The 16,536-nt window shown below is 35.6% G+C and overlaps 1 protein-coding gene across 2 annotated transcripts in view; it reads right to left on the bottom strand.

Annotated features, from left to right (window-relative positions):
- MAP3K4 (mitogen-activated protein kinase kinase kinase 4) overlaps positions 1-16,536 on the bottom strand; it is a 205,585-nt gene that overhangs the window by 156,850 nt on the left and 32,199 nt on the right. Inside the window, exon 2 of one of the 2 annotated variants that reach the window (XM_074187981.1) lies at positions 605-759. The exons of the other annotated variant lie outside the window; for it this stretch is intronic. Coding sequence (XP_074044082.1) covers positions 605-615 — 11 coding nt within the window. The 5' untranslated portion in view covers positions 616-759. The remainder of the gene's footprint in view (positions 1-604; positions 760-16,536) is intronic. 2 annotated transcript variants of the gene reach the window in all.

Genomic DNA, 16,536 nt, shown 5'->3' with positions numbered 1-16,536 from the left:
TCTCCCCTTTGGTCTCACTTATCAAATGGAAATAAGAATTCAGATGGATTTTTCTCCCTCTCACTATCACTTCTTGTAGAGGTTTCATTGCCGATAATATTATAAAACATTCTATAATATATTTGACCAAATCATATGAATCTGTATAAAAAAATTGCTAGTCACTAAATGGTAATAATTCTTCTGGTCAGTAAAGGGTAGACTGAACAATGATGGGGTGTAACAGAGAGCAGATGAAGATGTTTATCCTTCATTTTTGAAGAAGACCACAACATCAGAGAGGTGATGCCATGACAAGCATGTGAATTAGATTATAGTGTTTCTGTGTGTGTGTGTGTGTGTGTGTGTGTGTGTGTGTGTGTGTGTATGTGTGTGTGTGCATGTGTTGAGTGGGGGGGAGGGGAGGCTGTACTAGGTCACCAGCCTCACTTTCTCCTCTAGAGCCATCTGGGTCCAGTGGCCAGATATCAATCAGGATTTGCCCAAGGTCACATAGCAAGTGTCTGAGGCTGGAATCAAGAATTTCATTTTATCATTTTATTGATTATCTAGACTTAAGAAAGTGAAGAAGATGATAGTAAAGAAGTTTAAATTTAAAACATACCCTGCATACATTTTTTTTCAGAGCAGTAACTAGGAGATCTTGGGCCATCACAGATTCAGGCAAGGGCAGAGGCTGAGGCAGTAATGGATGGTCAGAGGACAGCACTCCTCACGAGGATGAATCTCCAAAGAAGGCTACTCCATGTTCTTTAGCCACTGAAAATATAGGTTATAAGCTTCCATTAAAGTCTTTACTTTTACTAGTCTTCTTGTGGACACAATTAACTTAAAGCAAAGAAAAACTATTTAAAGCAAAGAATCAATAAAACATGTAATCTATAAACTTGATATAGACTTTCCCATAAAACATACAACAGCAGTTGGATGTGTGAACACAGGCAGGAATCACGTATAGAGAGGTACACATGTAGAGGATATAGGTTGTCTATAGCAATGTAGCAATGTCATATTTCTCTCTCCCTCTGTGTTTGTGTGTGTATGTGTATATATATATATACATATATATATATAATATGTATATGCATATACATATATATTTCCTCAAAATTTTCTTTTGTTTCAAAAGATTTGCTACTCTTATAAAGATATTTTATGTAAAATACAGACAAAAAATTAACATTTAATGATGAGCCGAATATTTTATTTTATAGATGACATCCATCATAATTAACTACATTGAGTAATGGAATACTCTGGGGTCCAATTGAAACCCCAAGTTATTTGAAAGATATCAGTCTAACTATCTACTCTTTTTTTTTAGGGTTTTACAAGGCAAATGGGCTTAAGTGGCTTTCCCAAGACCACACAGCTAGGTAATTATTAAGTGTCTGAGGCCAGATTTGAACTTAGGTACTCCTGACTCCAGGACTGGTGCTTTATCTACTGCACCACCTAGCCACCCTCTAACTATCTACTCTAAAAAAACAAAGTGGATGAAAACCAAACAGTCATCCCATTGAATTAATCTGTCTGTCTGTCTGTCTGTCTGTCTCTCTCTCTCTCTCAAAATGATGCTTGTCTTTTGTTCTCAAAGAAGACCATGACTTCAGAGAGGTGAGACCACGACAAACAAGGGAACTGGATTTGAGAGGTTGCTGTGCAAAGTCACAAGCCTCACTTTCTCTGACACAGTTAATAAAGTGTCAACTGTTTGAGGTCAAATTTGAACTAAGGTTCTCCTGCCTCCAGGGCCAGGGGTCTTTCCACTGCACCACTTAGCTGCCTGGTGTCCATTTATCTACATGGGAGAATAGATTGGATTGTAGTTGAGATACCAAAGGGCTCAGGATTCTTAGTAGTTTCTGGATGAGTGAATAGGAATGAAGACCAGAAATAGTCTTACCATTGAAACAGTCTTACCATTAAACTGGGGAGTATTTGGAAACCCTGAATGAAATTACCCAGAGAAATCCACCTGAGCTTGAAGAGATTAGCTACTCACCTAGGAGTATCTCTGCTCTTTTTCCATTTCTTTTCTTTTCTTCTTTCTTTTTATTTTAAGGGCTTCGAACATGGGGCCTAGGGCCAAGAATTTCCTACTGGTGATGAGAGGCCACATAGCCAAAACTCTCAAGACAGCAAGACAAGTAATTCCATTAAGAAAAAAACTAAGAAAGTATTCGTCCTCCATTATTCCCCCCTCAACACATAACCAGTAGGAAACTTGTTTCCTGATTCATTGCTAGACTAGTTTCTTTTCTGAAAAAGCTACACAAAAAAGCTTTTGACTTTGAACTAAAAAAGCATGGTCAGTTGGCCAGAATCTTTTCTCATGGGGAAGAAGTAGACTGAGAGCTAATGATTTCAGCTAAAGACAGAAGCAAAAAACAAAAAGCTCCATAGCCATATACCTAGTGTCTCTGTGCCTGATCATCTTGCAAGGATGCATTACCATGCTATATGAATGACTTAGCAACATATATTCTCTACATGTGTGCCTCTCTATATGTGATCTCTACCTGTGTTCACACATCTAGCTGTTATTGTATGTACTTATGGGAAAGTCTGTATCAAATTTATAGATTACATGTTTTATTGATTCTTTGCTTTAAAAAGTTTTTCTTTGCTTCAAGTTAATTGTGTCCTCTGGATCACTAGTAAAACCTTAGTGAAGGCTCATAACCTATATTTTCAGTGGTTACAGTGGGGTAGCCTTCTTTGGAGGTCCATCCATTACTGCCTTAGACTCTGCCCTTACCTAATCTGTGATGATCCAAGATTTCCTACTTACTGCTCTGGGAAAAAAGGTACCTAGGACCTGTTTTTAAGTTTAATCTTCTTTACTAACATTATCTCTTTTACCTTCTTAAGTCTAGATAATCAACAAAATGATAAATTAAGCTCTTGATTCATAGTATTTTCAAGGTGCAAATATTCACATGGTATAAACTTTTTGAGTCACACTCAAAATTGATCATCTCCTTTGACAGTACTAAGACTTCAGGGGTAGCTAGGTGGCACAGTGGATAGAGCATGGCATCAGGAGGTCCAGAATTCAAATCTGAACTCAGACACTTAATAATTACCTAGCTATGTGACCTCGGGCAAGTCACTTAGCTCCGCTGCCTTAAAAAAAAAAAACAAGACAGTACTAAGTCTTCTCCAGAAATTATCATTAAAAATGGGGAGAAGAAAATAGGATTGATATGTATCAAAGTAGATATAACTATGTTAACAAAAATTGGAAGCAGTTTATATATCTAATGATTACAGAGTGGTTGAATTTGTTCTGAAGAGGAATATAAATATATACACATATTTAACATATATACATGCATACATACATGAAAATTTTCATGTAAAGCTATTAAAAGCAAGATCGACAAAACCAGAAAAATATATCTATTGCCAATAATGAAATAAAAATAAAGCCTAAATCATTAGAATTATAAGTGGAAAATAGTTGGGAAAATGGTTGTTGGGATTTTTCTTTGGTTGTTTATTTCCATAATTATATTTTGTTAAAATGTACAGGAAAACATGTATGTTTTTATTCTTTATATTATAAATGTATTTGATTACTTTTTGTGTTCAATATTAACTTGACAGTTGCTACATTGTCAAGAGTCAGAATTTGGGGGCCTTTCCTGGTTCCTCCTCAGTGCTTTCCTGCTGAGATTAGACAATTTGAGCTTGAGCATACATATCCCTAAACTTCCCCATCCCACTCCCACACAAATACACCTGCCTCTTGTATATACTTAGGCAGTATATATCTTGTGTATACTTAGTTATTTGCATGATTTCTCTCCTATTAGAAATGATCTTTACTGATCCAACCATTCTGGAGAGCAATATGGAACTAAATATAAAACTATATATACCCCTTGATTCAGCAATATCACATTAGGTCTGTATTCCAAAGAGATCACAAAAAAAGGGAAAAGATCCATATGTACAAAAATATTTAATACAGTCCTTTATTTTAGTAACAAAATATTGGAAATCAAAGGGTTGCCCATCACTTGGGGAATGGTTGAACAACCAAGTTGTGATGAATACTATTGTTTTGTAAGAAATCAGAAAAACCTGGAAAAGCTTACATGAACTGATACTGAGTAAAGTGTGAGCAGAATCAGGAGAACACTGTACGCATTAACCTCAACATTGTGTGATAATCAACTATGACAGACTGAGTTCTTCTCAGCAATACAATGATCCAAGACAATTCCAGAAGACTTATGATAGAAAATGTCACCACATCCAGAGAAAGATCTTTGACATCTGAATGTATAACAAAGCATACTATCTTCACTTTTTTAAATTTGTTTTTTTCTTTCTCATGTTTTCCCCCTTTTGTTTTGATTCTTCTTTTACAACATGACTAATATAGAAATATGTTTAATATGATTGTAGCTGTATATTCCATATCAGATTACTTGCTATGCTAGGGTGGGAGTATGGAAGGATGAAAGGGAGAAAACTTCACAATAATGAATGTTGAAAATTATCTTTGCATATAATTGGAAAAAATAAATAAAAATTTAAAAACATTGCTGGAGGAATTGAACCATAAAATATATACATTACTAGTAGAATTGAACCATATCCAAACTGACATTCTGACTATAAATAAAACAAGATTTTTTTTTCCTTTTAAATTATAACTAAGTGGAAGCCCAACTCACTAGCTGGCAGGGTTGATTTTATTGTGTGCCCAGAGGCAGCACATGCACAAATCATAATAAAATACCCTTTATGCCCTCTATGCAATTGAAGCTGCTTCCCATTAATTATCCAAAGGGCAAAATGCCCAGCAGAAAAGACTCCTCACATAATCTGTCTCAGCATAAATTGATACTCTGCACCATCAGCTAAATTGTTCTGAATTCTTACGGAGTTCACAGGATAGGACACCACTTTCTTTGGTGTCTGGCAGAGTCTACTGAATACATTCCAACAAGTTTGACACACTCAAGCTAATTGCAAATGTATAAGCAAAACAGGAGCTTGAATCTGGACTGTTTCTATAATTTTAACCTCTCTAAAACATCTGGCTTTGACATGAATTTTGATACCATCTTAATATTTGAAAATCAATGTGATACAAAATTACCATGCTCTTTATTCTTCAGACATCTTTTAGCTCTGTATTTCAAAACATGTAAAACTCAACTAAGGATATTATTGTTTCCATTTTCTAGACAGTAACAAAAAAGAACATAAAAATTATTTACTAAAGGTCACACAGTTTAGTGCATTGCCACCTACAATCCCATTCACCATTTCTCCTACTTAAATTAGAACCCTTTCTATTAAGATCCCTGTTTAAGTCTGACATCCACATACCAATGCATGAGTTACGCTATTCATTTCTTTAATTATCCTTCCAAAGGTAAATTATTTTGAAAGTATTTTGGTGTACAAAAAATTAGAGACTTATGAGTCATGTTATGCTTAGAAAAATAGAAACATGGGACATATAAGCCAAGTAGGCAAAAATAAGACAGAGAACGAGTAGGGACTAGAAAGCTAGGCTTCGAGTCAAGATAACTAGCTTTAAAATCTCTTTTCTGACACATTTGAGCTGTGGGATTCTGGGCAAGTCTTTTAACTTCTCAGTGTCCCAAGCAACTATGGACATGCAATAGGTTGTGATGCTTACCCAAGTCATATATCCTAGAATCTTATTAATTGCTATTCTGAATTGATTGAGGAAGGTTCTTACCAGGAATGTCCTAAATCACAAAATTGTAGGTTCAAACGAATGAAAAAAGCAACTATAAAATCATGTAAGTATCATTTTATTACTATGTACCAAGGAATTTGACAGGCGAGTATAAAGTTATCCACAGAAGATAGGAAAACATAGCAAATAAGACTATGAGACCTAGGAATGGAAGAATATGTGTTTTATTATGGATGTAGACAATATTCTTTTGCTGTGTTTCTTTAAGAATTTGCTCAATTCAGCATTGGATCATATTGCTAACTGGATACGAAGATTCCTGATTCATGTAATACTGAAGCAGGAGGTGTAGGAAATCTCTAGGGAGAGTTGACTTTTAAATTTTCAATGAACATTTATACCCCCAACATTGACAGATGCTACAAATTAGGTCTTGATTTATTATTTTGCTGACTGTCTGAACTTAAAGTAGTAGAGAAAATGTTAATAATGCAGATTAAATTTAAAAATGTGCCAAGTGTACTTTTTTTTTGAGAGTTAGTTATTAAATACATGCCAGCATACCATTGCATCTATACTCTTCACTAATAGATTTTCAGTCTGCATTTGGGTTAAGTGCTCCTTTTTCCCTTTTATCTGCTCCCTTCCCTGGCTTTCTCCAAGACTCATTTCAAATCTTACCTTCAGGTAGAAGTCTTTCCTGATCCCATCTCTTGCCATATCTACTTAGACATATCTACATACATATCTACACATATGCATATATATGTATATATATTTATATTTTGAATGTATTTAATTATTTGTATGTTTCTCCTCCTATTAGAAAAAAGGTTCTTAAGGGCAGAGACCACACTTTTGCCTTTCAAGTTGTCATTGTGACATTGTGACATCTGCCCAGTGGGACAGCTAAGTGGTACAGTAGATAGAATACCAAGCCCAACATCATGAAGACTCATCATTGTGAGCTGAAGTTTAGCCTCAGACACATACTTGCTGTGTGACTCTGGGTATGTCACTTAACTCTGCCTCAGTTTCCCCATCTGTAAAATTAGCTAGAGAAGGAAAAGGCAAACCTCTACAGTATCTTTGCCAAGAAAACCCCAATGGGGTGATGAAGAGTCAGACATGGCTGAAAATTGACTGACACTTAGTAAACTTTTATTAAATATTTGTTAACAGACTGCCTTGCTCAGAGATTGAATTTAAAGACTCTCAGACTTGAAAGGCATTGCATCTTTGCACAAATGTGAAACAATGCAAGACTGAATTCTTTCAACTTTGACTCTTTAAGGATTGCAACTGCAGTTGTGAAGAGACCTGTAGCTATTACTTCCCTGCAAAGAAGAGGGAAAGCATCTAGTAGGTAATGGCAGAATTTAGACAGAGAAAGGAGGCTGATCTTAAGATTGACATATATCATATTTCTCTCTCTCTCTCTAAAATCTTCCTTTGTTGGATCTTTTGTGATAATTTTGTGATAATTTACCAAACATATAACAAATGCTTTTTTCAACTAGACTCTAGGATATATGACTTGGGTAAGCATCACAACCTATTGCATGTCCATAGTTTTATAAAGGATGAAGTTCCCAAAAGAGAATATTTTCAACATGCTAGTTCATATAAACATACATCCATGCATACAAAATAGCTTCCAAATTATACTAATGTACCTGACAAAATTATATTCAAGCCAGACTGATCTTGTACATGCTCAATTTGGATAACATGGAGACCTGTGTCACCTACTTCGTGGTAGTAGGCATAAGTCTCCATGTTACTCAAACTGGGAGTGCCCTGAACAGTCAGAGTTACATATATATAATCATTTATAAGACAAACCTGGTTCATATAAATGTAGATATTTGTTATTCAGAGGAAAAATTCAAATACCCTGAAGCCTCTAGTTCATTTCAAATTATTATTTTTTTTTAAATTTTATTTATCTAAGGTAATGGGGTTAAGAGTGACTTGCCCAAGGTCACAGAGCTAGGTAATTAAATGCTTGAGGCTGGATTTGAACTCAGGTCCTCCTGACTCCAGGGCCGGTGCACTATCCACTATGACACCTAGTTGCCCCCATTTCAAATTATTCAGATAAAACCAAAATTTTGTCATTCCAACATGAGTCCCAATTTAATCTGGTGATTTTTTTCTGCAAACTATTTTTATAAATCGGCGATGCCCTGACTTACAAATTGGGGGAGGGGGAAACATTCATTCAGTTAAGTAACTATGAGTTTGTGTAAGGTGCTTTACCAGTAGGATCATAGAACTTAGAGATAAAAGAATCTTATAGATCTTCTATACTTCATTTAAAAATTGGAGGAATCTTTTTTGAATCTTTGTTGCCTTTTCTGTAAAATGAAGTTGCTCTCTAAATGATCTCTGAGGTCTTTTGTAGTTCAGAAATTCTAAACTGACAATAAAACTACCTTTCTTTTCAGTTGCCTCGATCTCTCTGCTAGTTAGTATAAATTTTAAAAGAAATTTTTATTGTTATCTCTTGCTTTTTTTAAAATCACTAAAGTTTCTCATTTCCTTTATTCTTCCACTCCTAGAACTCCATCCCATATTACAAATACTGTTTTGTTTTTTAATAACAGTTTTAATATCATATACAATTATAGAATTCTATAATCCTAAAGTCTTTTGATCAGATCATGGGGTGGAATACAATTTGTGAGTATATTTTGACACTGTTTATACTCATTTACAAGCTACATCTTCATCTGAAACAGAAATGGCAAAAGGAAGAAATAGATGAGACAATGACAGTTCTATAAAATTGTAAGCTTTAATCAGGTTTGACTTTTCAAAGTCAAATTTTCCCTAATCTAATCACTGACAAAAGACTAAACAAAGAAGAGAAGTATGTCTATTTAAAGCAATTTCAGGAACCCTACCTGAAACTTGCAGAATCTTAAGACAATATGAATAAAGTAAATAATATTTTAAAGAAGAGAAACAAAAGAAGAAAAACTCAGCAAAACTGTTCTATACAATGAACATATGTATGTACCACACCCATGGACCTTCTATGTTTTCAAAGGAATTTGGGTGGGAGTGTCTTCTACTATCTATTCTTTGGAGCCATGCTTGTTCTTTATAATTTTACAACATTTACTTTTGATTGTTTTGTGGTTATTAGTTTGCATAACTTTTCATGGAAATACAAGTTGAAACAAAACATCAACTAATATTTACTCTGTGCTTACCATGTGCTGGACGTTGTAAGAAAAAAACTAAGACAACTCATGCCCTCAAGGAGTTCAAATTAAATTGTGTTTAAAACAAAATGCCCATGACTACTCTTCTAAAAGGCTGTTTCACAAAAAAAAATATTCTTTGCCTAATGGTGAATAAGAGACTATTGTTGATCAGGGTTTATTTTCCCCTTTAAGGTAATTTAGTGTGGACAAAGACATCTAAGATCAAAATTTTATTGCTTTTGCCCAAAGGTTAATTCGAAACTTAACAGAGAAAGAAGTAGGTATAAAGTAATCTTGAAAATGGATGACAAAAGTCAAAGCAGAACAAAGTTAGAAATAATTTAAGTGAAAGATGGAGAACATTTGAGAGTTATTATCAAAAAAAGCATAATCAGATCTATATGTAAGCATATTGTTCTAACTTGGCATCTAAGATAGTGTCAACTCTAATTCTGAAAGCAGCTAGTGTGAAAAAAGAACCTATTATTTAACTACTGGACAGCATCCTGTAGTAAATATTTAGGGACTATTATTTTAGAGAGGATAGTTTAGTTCAACATTTATGAAACATCTTTTCTAAGTGTAAGGCTCTGAGCTCATTAAAATCAGGGCTTGTGGAGGCATTTTTATCAGTTGTATCTAATTTTTTTTTGTGACCCCATTTCAAAGATACAGTAGTGGTTTTTCATTTCCTTCTCCAGATCACTTTACAGAAACTTCTGAAGTTTCTTGCCCAGGATGAAGTAACTTGCCCAAGATCACACCGTTAGGAAAGTGTCTGAGACCACATTTGAATCCAGATCTGGTGCTCAGTTCATTGCACCATCTAGATCTGGGATGTTGTTGATAGAGGGCACTCAAATAGAAATGCATTCCCTGTGGGTGCATATTCACTTAGAAAAATGATAAATTAACATATATGCATATGTGGGTATGTATATATACATATATAAATACACACTTTTGTTAAATACCTCTCAATTAGATCCTAACCTGGTTCTAGCATAAGGTCCCTCTGGTAGAGGGAGCTTCCTGGGTGAGAAAACTCCCTCTTCTAATGAAGACTGGCACCATTTCTGCAATTTAGAGTCTTAGGGAATTTCCTGGGGACACCTCCAGGTTAAATAACTTGCCTATGGTTACACAACCATGATATATCATTGGCTAGCTGTCTAATACACTGTTCCAGGCTGCCTTTCATTAAAACTATTAAGGTGTTGTGGGGTTTTTTTTTCTGTATTAGTTTGAGTTTTTATTCTCAGAAATCCATTTGTATTCTTTCCAAAAGTATTAGTTCATCCTAAATCAGCTCATTATAATATGGCTGAATTTTCTTAAATTTGTCTCAATTTCTTCTCTTTTGTGATAAAAGGAAGTAGGCATCCTAGGATGGATGCTGTAGTTAGGGCTTTTTTTTTTAAGGCTACCTGTGATTTCATTAATGAAGGGATTTTCCAAAGAGGAAATTCCCTTTACCAAGGCAGGTCAGTCTTTGCCCAGCAGTTTTACAATCTTACAAGGAGCCATCTCCAGGCATCCAGATCTATATCTTGCCAATGGACCCACATTACACAGCCCTCCCTCACTTATATTCAGTTCATTTGCAAGTCAAGACAGTACCCTCCTGAAGTTCAAAACAAGGTTACAATAATAGTCATCTTACAGAATTGCCTGGGGTCACTGAGTTTTAAGTGACTTTCCTACTATCACAAAGTCAATATATCTGAACTGCTGGACATATATCCAGGTCATTTTAACTACAAAGCTGACTCTCTGTCTACCATCTCTTTGTTTCTCCAATTTCTCAGAAATAAATTCTTGCCCTAGATTAACTAGAATCCCTTTGTCCTATAAACTCAATGTGCATTTGAACGGATCCTGGGTTCCCTAATGGCCTTCTGAAAATTTATTATCATAGATTAACATTTACTGGGTTCCAACAAATGCATGAAAATGTATTTAATACAATGGAAATACGTAGGCTCTTGGACAAAAAGTTGGCATCCTGAAAATGGCATATTTCTTAGGAGAGAAAGGAGGAGTTACTTAAAGTTCTTTGGTCATTTTAGAATTTTGAAATAATTTTTAAAAAAGACCACTGAATTTAACTTTGGCATCTAAGATAGTGTTAACTCCATTGTTGAAATCAGCTAGTGCAAAAGAAAAAGAGCACCTACTATTTAACTAGTGGACAAGGATCTTATGGAAAATGATATCTATTTGGGTGATATTGTTATTGGAATCACTGGGGAGAGGACTTTTATATTTCCAACTTGGCTAGTTAAATCACTTAAGTATATACTCTTTATTCTGAGTAAAAAGGGTTTGGGAAATACCTTTTGGGCAATACACAGATTTAAGAGTGGTTTGAAGAAGTGTTCAGCAAACATTTTTATTTATTTAATAAAAATATTGGTTCAAGAGTTATTTAATGTTACTTTTCAAAAAGGAGTACTGAGTTGCACTTATAGACCATTAGCCTCACTCTGAAGTTCACTGTGCTTAGGAGGCAAAGCCAAGCTGGCATAGTAATTAGAAACAGTACAGCAAGTTCCTCTAATCCCCAACTCCTTCAAGGAGAAGCAGAAAACATGTTAGATGGAATCCTCTTAGAGAAATGCAAGAAAAAGTCACAGTGACTCATTTTCCATTCAAGGTCAGCATAGGGAGACAGACCAAAGTCTATGGATACAGGCAGCAGGATCTGGTCAAGAATAAAAAGTATGCTTTATGTGGAAAACTCTAAAACCTGGGAAGAGGCTATATGCCAGGGCAAGAAGAGATCTCAGATCCATACTGGGGTACCCTTGGAACTCTACAGGTCACTGTGATATGGTCAGGTCAACTGGAAGCTTTACTACTCACCATCCAGCTCTGAATCACAGATTAAGGATGGACTGAAAAGGATTTTTCTGAGTGTCTACTTCCCTTCCCCACTAGTATCAGATCTTAGACAATGTACTGAGGGAAGAACAAGTTCAAAAGCAATCAGCAGCCATAAGACTCAGAGCAGGGTTCTACCTTCTAACATAGAATGAAGTCTGAAAAAGAATCACCAAGCCAGAAATCACAAATTTCAAAGGAACCTGCCATTCTATTACTATCAAATGGCTCAGTTCAGTAACTTACTCTTTTTTTTTAAGTTTTTTGCAAGGCAAATGGGGTTAAGTGGCTTGCCCAAGACCACACAGCTAGGTAATTATTAAGTGTCCGAGGCTGGATTTGAACCCAGGGACTCCTGGCTCCAGGGCTGGCGCTCTATCCACTGTGCCACCTAGCTGCCCCAACTTACTCTTTTTTTTTAAGAAAGATTTTATTTATTTTGAGTTTTACAATTTTTCCCCCATTCTTGCCTCCCTCCCCCCACCCCCCACAGAAGGCATTCTGCTAGTCTTCAGTAGCTTACTCTTGTTCAGACTCAAACTCAGAATTTGTAGAGCTCAGACTAGAGGAGCAGCAGTAAGACTTTGCTCTGGATCAGATCACTTTGGGAGCACTAAAAATTTGCCGGTTCCTGCACAACTTGGGCACAAATTCAATTGAATTATTTTCAAGAGATGAAACAAGAGTTTTTAAAAACAGAAGAAAAAAGTTTTTTTGAAATCAATGACTTTAATCTTCTAGAGGAAAAAAATAAAAAAAAATGAGAGTTATGGAAAGAAGAATAGGAATTAACTTGACACAAGAGGCACAAAACTTTACCCAAGTAGCAAGCTCCCTGAAACAGAATGTCAAATAGAAGCCAAAATAAGACAACAGAAAATATTCAAACAAAGTTTAAAAAAACTGGAAAAAATAGAAGAAAATATAAAGTATCTCATAGCAAAAACAACTGACCTGGAAAATAGATCTAGGAGAAAAAAATCAAGAACTACCAAAAAAACCCTGATGGCAACAAGAGTCTAAACATCATATGTATTTCCAGAAATCTTAAAAGAAAATTGTCCAGATCTCTCAGAATCAGAAGGCACAGTGGAAATAGAAAGAATCTACCAGTCAAAGCCCCCACCCCCCCAATGGAGGGAATCTAATTAGACAGAGGGTCTGGAAGGGTCTGCTGTTAAATGCTGATGATCTTACTGGACGAATGGAAAGGGAACTGAAGAATATTCAGAAAGGGGTGAGAGGGGGAGAAAAGGAAAGTTAGGGGAAATTATCTCACATAATTTATCCAAATAAGGAGGAAAGGAAGGACATCATTGATGTCTGAAACTCTGAACTGGTCAGAATAGGGAAGTATATATATATATATATATGTATATATATATACACACACACAGAAGTGGGTACACAAAATTTATTTCATTTCTGCACCTCAACATCACCAGCACCACCACCACCATTATGGAGTATAAACTGGGGCAAAGAGAGTACAGGGTTACATAGATAATAAATGTCTGAGACTATATTTGAACCCAGGTCTTCCTGAGTTCAGGTCCAACACCACAAAACTTTATTTAAGTCCCTCCTATGCTAGGCACTAGAGGTCTGACCATGCGTTCCCAGGTAGGACAAAATGCAATCTCTGGTCCAGTAAAGACCTCCACATTTGGGCTCAAATCTTCTTTTCCAACATGATTTCCTATCACTCCCCTACTCTCCTTACACATACTTTGCCTCAAAGCAGTTATAAGATTCTCTCCATTCTCTTATTGTTGTCTCTTACCTCTAAGCAGTTGTGAAAGCTGTACCTCATGCCAAGTAGATTGTGCTCCTTGATCATCTCTTCCTGTTGAAATACTTCTTTTCCTTAATAGCTCAACTTAATTGCCACTTTCTCTGTTATATCTCCTGGAATTGGCCATACTGTTTTCTCCCTCTATCATTTTTTCCGAAACCATTTTATTGTACAGTTCTTCTTTGTCCCATCACATTCTGCCTTCCTATTGTACACGTTTATTTCTCATGCCTCTTGTTAAGTCCTTGAGAAAAGAAACTATTACATTAGACATTTTTGAATACCTAGTAATTAGCCTTGTATCATACAATAGGCAACTAATAAATGCTTGTTAAATTCAATTGAATTAAATTACCCTTCATTAATGTGTGTTCTGAGACTAGGCGGTTCATACTATGATAGGGACCTATTAGAAGATGATATAGATTTAGATCTAAAAAGGACCTAGAGGCAATTAGATGGTTCACTGTAGTCAAGCAGACCTAGTAAACCCAACCATAGGCAGCTATTAGCTATGTGAATGATGAGATTAAGTGAGCAAGTCACTTAATCAATATCTATCTCAGTTTCCTCAATTGTAAAATGGTAATAATAATAATAGCACCTGCCTCACAGGGTTGTTGAAAGGATCAAATGACACAATATTTGTTGTTGTTTGTCCTTTGTTTTCAAAGAGAACTAATGACATCACAGGGTGATGTCTCAAGAGTGACCTGGATTTCAGTGAGACAGAGTTGCACAATGCCTCACTCTCTCTCTTCTAAAGTTGTCAAAGTCCAGTGGCAAAACAAAACAAAACAAAACAAAAAAACCAAGATGACTGGTGATGGCCCAGGGAGGCAATGGAGGACCTTGGTGTCTTTGATGTCTAACCAAGCTGCAGTCACCTTCATGGCATGTGAAGATTTCCCTCGACTGAATGGGCAGATGAGAACAAGTTGTTCCAACAACCATGACAATATTTGTAAAATGCTTAGCACAGAACCTATAACAAAGTAGGTGCTTAATGAATGATATTTCTCTTCCCACCAAAGGCAGTCAAGCCCAACCCTCTCCCCTCATTTTATAAATAAACTGAGGCATAGAAAAGTTAAATGACCTGTTCAGGATCACACAGCTCATAACTATCTGAGGCAGGATTTGAACTCAGGTCTTCCTAACTACAAGTTCAATACTCTTTTTCCATTTTATGATACTGCTTCTCACTTTGGCCTGATCAGATTAGAATTGTAAAGGAGTAAATCCAGTGCCTCATTTAACAGCTGAGGAAACAGAAGTGGTGAGAGAGGTTAATTCCTTTGTCCAAGATCACACAAGTAATAAGTGATAATAAGGATGAGTGACTTACCCAGGATAACAAAACTAATAAATATTTTAGGACTTCAGTCCCAGTGCCCTGTCTACTGTACCACCTAGCTACCCTAGTCAGTATTCAAATAATCCTGTGTATACTCATTTGTCTATAGATTATAACTCTCCATAGAATGTAATCTTCTTGGGAACATGCACTGTTTTTTCATAAAGCATAGATTCTGAACAGACCAAATTCTCAGAGTTCAACCTCCTTATTTTACAGGTAGGAGAAATGCGGCATGAAGAAGTCAGATCAATGTCACATAGGCAATAAGAAGCAGAGATAGTTTCTGACCCTACAGTCTCTCATTCCAATATTCTTATCTACTATTTTTTTTATTTTTTTAAATTTTTTTTAAGCTGACAAGCATTGGGACAGACTCAGTGGAAAATCTCTATGTATTTTGTTTTCATGGTAGTTTTCTAGCTAGAAGAGTGATTCAAAGCATTATCTAAACTATTTTTATTTTTGTTAGGAACAATATCATACAATCCATCATCTTTATTGTTCTTGATGATTTTATAGTGACTATACTATGGGTACTAGTGTTCCTTTAGTGACCATTTGTAGAAAACGTTTCCCCATACATTCCAAGGTAGCCAGTAGAGGGGGGAAAACTCAGGATTTGGAATGCAAAGAACTTGTCTATAAAATGAAGGCATTGGCTTAGACAATCTCCAAATTCCCTTTTAGTTTAAAATCCTAAGTAAAAACCAACCAGTTTCTCCCAGAGAGCATTAGCACTTGGCTAGAGAAATACATGCTTTCTTTACCAGTTAATTTTTCAACAATGTGCTGTTCAGAAGTCCCAATAAACTGGACCATGGAAAAAAATGTGTAAAAGGTTCCCACTTGAGGAACATGCACACATCCATTAGGAAAGAGGTCACGGTAATTTTAATGCTATAAAAGTTCAAGGAATTTGCCTTCAAAGTTTTCTTCTTACAAAGGCTCCTCTGAGCTCAGATTCTTTCCTATGTAGTAGAATGCTACTTTGCAAAGAGGAGGAAATAATTTAACAACAGAATCAATGTAGGGTTTCTTGGAGACCAATAGGCATTTGCAACAAAAGAGAGTTTGCATTATGCATTGAGCTGCTTTTGGCAAAACTCACGCACATGCTGACATGCGGTGTATGTTCAGTTCTGAATGCTCATTTATTTCTTGTTCATTTCTTGCAATTGTAAAACTTCATGGCAATGGAAAGAACAGAGTAGAAAAACAGCAGATACAATGCTTGGGTCAAATTTCTTTGCTTGGCCAAATACATAAAAAATTAGAAGGCTAAAGAGTTGGCAAAAGGTTAAAATGCAAACTGTTCCTTTGCTGTTTGGGACAATACTCTTGTATTTTTTTCATGGAAACAATTTAATCTAAAGCCATCTTTTTCTCTTATGAACAAACCTCTTAAATCTGCTCTACTGTTCACTTCTAAGATCTGGAAAAAATATTGGATCAGGACTTTCACAGAGGAAAAAAACAAATTCCCTGATAAAGATATAAAAGAAGCATTTATTTAGGCATCTAATGTATGCACATTGTGCTAGATTCTAGGGATTAGAAGATAAAAGCAAAAAGAATTAGTCTCTAACTCAAT

The sequence above is a fragment of the Macrotis lagotis genome, chromosome 5 (assembly GCF_037893015.1).
Source record: "Macrotis lagotis isolate mMagLag1 chromosome 5, bilby.v1.9.chrom.fasta, whole genome shotgun sequence".
NCBI lineage: Eukaryota > Metazoa > Chordata > Mammalia > Peramelemorphia > Peramelidae > Macrotis > Macrotis lagotis.
The sequence above is the reverse complement of the archived record's forward strand: the minus strand, read 5'-3'. Positions and strand labels throughout refer to the sequence as shown.